The sequence below is a fragment of the Carassius auratus genome, chromosome 1 (genome assembly GCF_003368295.1).
Source record: "Carassius auratus strain Wakin chromosome 1, ASM336829v1, whole genome shotgun sequence".
NCBI lineage: Eukaryota > Metazoa > Chordata > Actinopteri > Cypriniformes > Cyprinidae > Carassius > Carassius auratus.
Genome location: NC_039243.1, coordinates 6,812,748 through 6,821,317, shown reverse-complemented (window position 1 = coordinate 6,821,317; position 8,570 = coordinate 6,812,748). Strand labels below are relative to the sequence as shown.

The window sequence follows — 8,570 nt, the reverse complement described above, 5'->3', positions numbered from 1 at the left end:
GTTCAGTTAGGTGGAGTTGGGGTTGGAGAAGGGAGTTGATTTTAGAGCAGAGATGCAATAGAACAGATGCTGCCATGATTTTGCGAATTAATACATGTTCCTAGATCAACATAACCGTCCAAAAATATAGACTTAACCCAATCCCTACCCCTAAACCTAACCCTATGATCCAGGAACATGTTGTACTTGGTGAAATCACGTTCACTGACTATCAGTTGATGCAAGCTTGACTGACGTAAAAAAAATATGAATAGGTGGAAGCAATTGTCACATCTGACAATCAAGTGTATTTTTCTTTATCCACAAACCAGTTCAGATGACAAATTTCCTTACATACAGTATAGAGAATAGAAAAAAAAAAATGCAGTGGAAATATGAGCCTAAGTCCATTAATTGTTTCCTTCACAAATTTAAATAATAAAACAATAGTATATCTAACAATTGCTTACATGCCCAGTGCATTTCATTGACCCCCCACAACATTATGTAACTCATAATGTAACAGTTATGTAACAGTTTTAACCCAATTTAACCACATGGACTGTGATGGCTGCTGTAACGTTAGCAGCTGCTGGTCATTGCTCACTAGTTTTTGTTCAGCTTCCCAACATTACCTTCTTAACTTCCTCAGTAAAATGGACCTTTTGAGTCTCATCCATCCCTCAAACTCAGTTAATTTACTTATATTGTAAAAATAATAGAACATGTGCACATACAGTTCTAAGAGTTATTTGTTTTGCAGTTTAAATACTGAATTGCTGTGGAAAATGGCTTGATTTTAAACTGGGGTATCCTCTGAAATCAGGTCAGTATGTTAAAAAGTTTTTCTTTTGTGGACATGAGAGAGAGAGAGAGAGAGAGAGAAAGAGAGAGGGGGGCACGTTTACAACTGCAGTTATTATTTATTTATTTATTTATTTATTTTGTTAATTAAGATATTTGTATCAAAATAAACAAAGATAATACAGGAAAATGTAGTTTATGATTATGATTAGTTTAAGGTTTACATCAATACATAAAAAAAAAACTTGTATTAAATGTTGTTACAAATGAACAGTCATCTAATCAATATTTGTCTAAGCTTGACAAAATAAAATATAAATGCATTTAACAGTTAACAATAAAATATGATCGTTTAGTTTAACAGTTTAAATTTATTACTAGCATTAATTCCATATTCAGCTTTAATGTTAAATAACAAAAACTATTAATCTGTAAACATATTTTTGCCCTCCACCACAAAAATAAAAATAAATTGTGTGAATAAAATAGTTAATTAATGTACATCATTAATATTGATAGCTGTAATATTAAGAAAGGTAAATAACATTTTAATATAATTTGCAGAAAGAAATCTGAGATTATAGGTCAATTCACACTAAACCAACAGACAGTGACATAATTGTTTGTTGGTTTTGCCTGATTAGTGCGTTATCGCTGTCTGCATCTGTTGGTGATGGTAGGCCTTTTTTTGCCAACTGAACATGCTGAATTTAATGTTTGTCGGGTCGAGGAACATCTGAGGAGTGATGTACAGTAATCTGGTGTAAAAAAGCATTATTGATTATATTTCCCCTAAACTGTACTCATGTATACTTTTTTAACAGTCATGAAGCCGTCAGATGCATATGATTTCAGATGCGGTAGATGAGTGGAGAGAGGCCACAGCAAAAGACAGCTGACGAACCAAACAAATGAAGAGACTTGAATTCTGCCCAAAAGATATGCTTAGAAAGCATCAAATCTGATGCAAAATGTTCTGTCTCTGCCTCAAAAGATCATTATCACAAGATCTGTGAGAAAGGGGAGAGTGAAGGTTCAGTCGAGAACATCATTTAGATCTAAATTAGTTTGGAGTTTGTTTAGGGAAAGTATAACTGCATAAAAACAACATACATACATACACATATAGAAATGGACAAATAAAGATGTTTGATTATATTAAAACATTTGTATCATCAATTGTTTTATATATTTCAATAAGGATTTTTTTTTTAATTATTATTCCATTTTGACCCCTTTATGCATTTGTAATGTATTTTTGGTTCATGCATTCTAAGGTTAACATGAGGTTGTGTTCCTCTGTGTTTTTTGGGACACTTTTGTTGTTGTTGGGTCTTCATCTGCAGCAAAGACATCTGAAGCACTTCTTGTACTGCTGCGTAGCCTGTACAAGAATAAAACAAGAGGAGCTCAGTGACTTCATGAGATCAATTTAACCTCTGAAACTCATAAACTAGAATAGAGTGAGTTCATAATAAACAGGTAAGAAAAAGTAGAGTTGAATTTCTGAAGTAAATATTGAAGATTTACTCTTCTTCCATATAGAATAAAAGTAAATTTCCTGTTTATTTCAAAAAAAAAAAAAAAAAAAAAAAAAAACAATTGTGAAATTCTGATGCTGGATTGAGAAAGCTGGGCCTGAACGTTGGAGACAGTTTTAAAAGTTTGGACTTTGAAAGGAGTAATACTATGCAGATAATTACTCAGACTTACCGCAGATCAAAGGCATTCTGTGTTTGTTTAAATTTGAATTTTTGACAGTTTGTGTTTGAATAGTTTTGGCTCATTTGAACATTCCATCAAAGGATAGGAAATAGAAAAGTTTCAGATTAAACAAACTGCCTCTGAGATGCCTTTCTAAAAGTCAAACACTACCAAAACAAGAACAGGACCTCAGTGTAAACAACTTCAAAAGTATTTTATATCTGGATTTATTATGGAATATGATGTAGTTCTGACCTCTCTATTGAGGACACAATAAATCAGAACGATTAGAGTTCAAGATCAGGAAGACGATCTCCAGCACCTTACTGACATTAGTGAAGAAACTCAGAATCCAGGAGCAGTCAAGAACCACACATTGAGCCAGTGTTGAAAGACTATTTCATGTTAACTTTTTAATTTGGTATGCAAATTGCATTTTTACCAGAAAGCAGAAAGATTACATAAGCCCCAAGCAGGTTTCATTCCTTCTTAAAAAATACAGAAATAAATAAACTCACTCTTCTCTGTTGTAGCCTTCAAGGTTCAGCCCAACACAACTACGCATCCAATCATGCAGAGGACTCCACTTATAAAGGGCAAAGGTCAACACGACCAAACTGATGAACACCAGCCCCACGATTACACACACCAAAATAACCAGCAGTGAGTTGCTCTGAGAAAACATGTGAGAGAACATGAGATCCAAATCTGTGCTGTTCTTCACTGTTCACTAGAAATGTTTTGTACCTCTGGTGGGCGGCTGGTTTGCATGAGAGCGAATGTGGACAGATGATCACAGGAACACACAGTGTGGCTGCTGTTGGACTTTAAAACAGAACAACCATCTACAATCCACTCGCTGATATTCCAGTACACACAGGACAGAGAACTGCTGGGATCAAGCTTCTGCAAAAACAAGAATGAAGATACAAGAAATATCCGAGCACATTATTAGATGTTTTCAGATGTTAATCAGTGCTCTGATAAAACAAAAGCACATTTCAGTCTCTCACTCTGATGTGTTTGAGGGTGAAGTTGACTGGTTTAGTTAGTGTAGTGTTGGTGGTTTTGGGAAGAGTAGCTGAGATCACAGTGGACATCATGGTTTTAATCGTGTCCTTTGGTGTGTTGAAGAAGTCTGGCTTCAGTAGATTCTCCATCGTGTTGTAGCTCATGAAAGCCACAGCAGCTGATCCTGTGAGACAGAAACAGAAACTACGGTAAATGCAATACTATGTTAAAACAACAATAAAGAGTAAAATAAAGTAAATATGGTGAAGTGGTAAAGGTATGGTCTTTTTATGATTTTAGTTCACACTGAAACATTTGACATACTTTCATTGTTGTTCTTGGCGATCCCAATGAGATCGATGTCCACAGAAGAATTTGTCGTGTCGAGTCGAGGGATTTTATCTAAAGTTACCTGTGGTCCAACCATGAAGACTTCTATATCTGATTACACACAAGAGCATAACCCTGTAACTCATTACTGAAATACACTGCACTGACTTTCTGTTTTTCTCATTTTAGTGTTTGGTAAATGTCTCGTGTATGTTCACTGTTTTTATGCTCAAAGCAGCAAATATTCACATAAACACATTGTGCTCTCCATAAACCATTAACTTCCCTGTATGTGAACCTGCGTTTAATGTTGTGTTTTCTTTTCTTTCGGCTTTTAAAGATGAGTTTTAAAGACATTTATACCTAATGATGGATGAATTTGCATATTTGTTTTCTGTTAAAGTATTTATAACTCTAGACAATTATAGAGTTACTGTATCTGCATTTATCATTTTTTGCTGTCTGACCCAACACTGCTCAGGGGTTTTCAAACCTGTCCTGGAGGACCCCCAGTCTCTTTATTCAAACAAACCCAATTCAGGTCTTTCAGTCTCTGCTAACGAGCTGATGAGTTGAATCAGGTGTGTTAGATGAAGGAGACCTTCAAACTGTCCAGGGCTGGGGGTCCTCCAGGACAGGCTTGAAAAGAAAACTATAAAAAGCCACTGACATCAAATCTGTGTTTTATCATCAATAATAATTGTGTCTCCACTTACCTACAGCAGCAAAAGTAAAACTGACACTGTCACTTGTGTCTGTCGTCTTCACTAATATAGAAATGAGTTTCTCGCTGACTTTTAACAGACGGTTTCCATAGGAGGCTAGTTCAGCTGGGTTTACTGATGAGAATGACTCTAACATCATCTCTGAAGTGTTGAAGACCACAGTCAAAATGCTCATCACCATCTATTGATCAGAATATCAAGAGAGCCATTAAACAGCACTGCTATATTAATCATCTATTATATTGATTTGATTCAATTATTTATTGATATTTATATTGAAGACATACAGTCACAGGAAGCTCTTGAGCTGCACTGTTCTCTATCTGCTCAAGAAGATTTTGAAGACATCCTTCTGAGGTCTGACTCTGAAACACACATGAGCTTTAGAAATAAAACTGAAAGACTCTGTGCTCTGTCTAAATAAAAAAAACAATATTCAGCTTACCCCACACTGATCTGGCAGTGCAATAATCATATCTGAAATGAGGTAAATAATCAATACAACATGAATAATGTAAAATTAAACTCCACATTCAGGTCTAGAAAAAAACGCTCACCTGCAATAGTTGTGAAGATGTTAGTCTCACAGAAGCAGGAGGACAAAGTGCTTCTGTAGCATGTACAGGTGTCCTCATCACCAAAGCAGTAACAGTCATTACCCCAACATTCATATTGGTTTTGGTTACTATATGTCCAGTAGTAGAAATAATGCATTCTTGTATTGCAGAACATGCGGTACTGAGCACCAGTGCAGATGTACGTGTCATTATAAAGCCCACAGTCATAAACTGGACTAACTGCTGCAGGGATAGGGATACTACTGCTGTTATTGGTACAGAAGCAGGAGGACAAAGTGCTACCGTAGCATGTACAGGTGTCCTCATTACCAAAGCAGTAACAGTTATCACCCCAGCATATATAGTGGTTTTGGTTACTATATCTCCAGTAGTAGAAATAATTTACACTTGTGTTGCAGTACATCTGGTATTGAGAACCAGTGCAGATGTATGATGTGCCATAAAGCACACAGTCATAGACTGGACTAACTGCTGTACTGAGAGCAGTGCTATTGCCATAAGTCTCACAGAAACAGGAGGACAAAGTGCTACTGTAGCATGTACAAGTGTCCTTATTACCATGGCAGTAACAGTTATCACCCCAGCATTCATAATTATATTCATATTGGTTTTGGTGCTGATATACTGAGTAGTAGAAATAATGCATTCTTGTGTTGCAGTGCATGTGATACTGAGCACCAGTGCAGATGTATGTGTCGTTATTAATCAGACAGTCATAGACTGGACTAACTGCTGTAGGGAGAGCAATGCTATTGCCATAAGTCTTACAGAAACAGGAGGACAAAGTGCTAGTAGAGCATGAACAGGTGTCCTTATTACCAAAGCAGTCACAGTTATTATTCACACACTGGTATTGGTTTTGGTACTGATATCTCTGGTAGGAGAAAACATGCATTTGTGCGTTGCAGTACATGTGGTACTGAGCACCAGTGCAGATGTACATGTCATTATAAAGCGCACAGTCATAGACTGGACTAACTGCTGTAGTGAAAGCAATGCTTTTGTCGTAAGTCTCACAGAAGCAGGAGGACAAAGTGCTACTGTAGCATGTGCAAGTGTCCTCATTAACAATGCAATAACAATTATTACTCCAGCATTCATACTGGTTTTGTTTCTTATACCTCCGGTAGTAGACCGAATGCAGTCTTGTATTGCAGTACATGTGGTACTGAGCACCAGTGCAGATGTACGTGTCATTATAAAGCCAACAGTCAAGGCCTGTGACTGGACTAAGTGATGAAGGGATAGTGATATTATAGCCATAATTTGTACAGAAGCAGGAGGATGAAGTATAACCGTAGCACTGACAGGAGTCCTTATTAAAACGGCAGTTACAGTTATTACTCCAGCAGCTGTACTGGTATTGGTTTTGGTACTTATATTTGTAGTAGCTAAAATAATTCACTGATGTGTCGCAGTACATGTGGTACTGAGCACCAATGCAGATGTACGTGTCATTATTAAGCTTGCAGTCCAAAACTGGCCTGACTGCTGGAAGGACGGTGGTGTTATTGCTAAAGTCCTCACAGAAGCAGGATGAAGTATTAGAGTAGCATGCACAGGTGTCCTTATTACCAACACAGAGACAGTCATTACTCGTGCAACGGTACTGGTGTTGGTTTTGTTCTCTCTGGTAGTAGAAATGATGCATTGTTGTGTTGCAGTACATCTGATACTGAGAACCACTGCAGATGTATGTTTCATTATAAAGCACGCAGCCATAAGCTGGACTAACTGCTGCTCTTGGTTCAGCAGCAGTGGTGGATATGAGACCTGAGGATGAAAAAGATGAGATCTAAGTCAGAAAACACAAATACCAAATCAGCTGAATTTCCAGCATGTCTAGCACATTTAAATAAACGTGAAACATCTGTGGACTACACAGTTCATTTATTTTGATATGTTGTATCAGTCCTTTAAAATGCATTAAATATTTTGATTCAATATTTTCTGAATATTTAATTTAGACATGTATGCAATTGGAATGCATTTGGAAGTGAGATTAACTGGTCTGTTGATGTGTGTCATTATACTTATGTGAAGAATTTTACAATGACTAAGTGAGAAAAAAACTTAGCCAATGGCATAAAAAAATGTTATAAAGTTTGAAGAAAACTATCGCTTACACTTACACAGGATTAAAGAGATGACAGCCAACAGTGACCATGCACCACCTGACATAGAAAAGACACAATTTTGTTTTTTTACTATAAGAATTTGTTCACAATACACACAAATATTAAATGTTTTTCAAATCAGATATTTAGGATTTACATGTGCACCAAAAATGCTGTTATTTCCAATAATCAGAGTAACGACTAAAAGGATTAGTTCACTTTCAAATTTCCTGATAATTTACCCACCCCATGTCATCCAATATGTTTATGCATTTCTTTCTTCAGTCGAAAAGAGATTAAGGTCTCTGATGAAAACATTCCATCATGAAGTAGATGTCATGGACTCCAAATGGTTGAAGGGCAAAATTACAGTTTCAGGGCAGCTTCAAAGGGTTATAAACAATACCAGACGAAGAATAAATGTCTTATCTAATGAAATGATGAGCTATTTTTAACAAATACATAAAAGTGTATATGCTTTACAAACTTTTCTCTCACTTCTGCCGACTGTCAAAACCAGAAGCCACTCCGGTGGATGATGTAGCACGCCGGCATTGCATGATTAGTGATGAGTGCAAAGAGAGAACAAAACAAAACACCATTCACAAATTAGAAGCACAAAAGGAGGATTTATTAAGGAAAATGTCTGAGGATTTCGATATAAGCCAAGAGGAGACTGGTTTTCCTTTGCTAAAGTAAGGAAATGTTTTTTCGTTTTCTCCTACATTTCCCAGAGGTGCACGCACGACCCATACGTGCTACGTCATCTGCTGGAACGGCTTACAGTATGTGGTTTTATTAACAAAGTTCGGGAGAAGCACGATCAGATAATCATCCAATTTGGCACAGGTGCATCTCGTTTAGCTAATCATCTTAAATAGCACACAAGCGTATATATATACAGTCTTCCTACCTCCTGTCCCACGACAGTTTTTCGGCATCCCTCCTCCACCCCAACTCCTCACTTCTAATCTATTTATCCCAAATTGGGGATAGGGGGAGTTATTTGGGTTCGGGCTGTGCTCCGGGCCCGGACCCCTCCCCCAGGACAGCATGCCAAAATATCCCTACTATTCACCTTCAGATTAGATGTAAGGGTGAACTCGTGAATTGACAGTCGGTAGAAGTGAGAGAAAAGTGTTTATAAAGCATATACTTTTTTAATGACCCATTGTTTCACTAAGACCCTTAATCATCGTCTGGTTTAGTTTATAGCCATTTGAAGCTGTATTTTGTCTTTGAAACTGTCATTTTGACCTTCAACCATTCGGAGTTCAAGTCCATTGAATTCCACTATATGGAAAAAACTCTTGGAATGTTTT

At 36.9% G+C, this 8,570-nt stretch overlaps 1 protein-coding gene across 1 annotated transcript; it reads right to left on the bottom strand.

Annotated features, from left to right (window-relative positions):
• Positions 1-3,207: 3,207 nt before the first annotated feature.
• Positions 3,208-7,808, bottom strand: LOC113108872 (adhesion G protein-coupled receptor E1-like). Its single transcript, XM_026272243.1, has 8 exons — positions 7,757-7,808; positions 5,111-6,904; positions 4,999-5,030; positions 4,841-4,918; positions 4,545-4,734; positions 3,823-3,939; positions 3,501-3,682; positions 3,208-3,393 (listed from the first exon to the last, which is right to left on the bottom strand). The coding sequence occupies exons 1-8, from the start codon at positions 7,806-7,808 to the stop codon at positions 3,208-3,210; spliced, it is 2,631 nt and encodes an 876-aa protein (XP_026128028.1).
• Between the last annotated feature and the right edge of the window lie 762 nt (positions 7,809-8,570).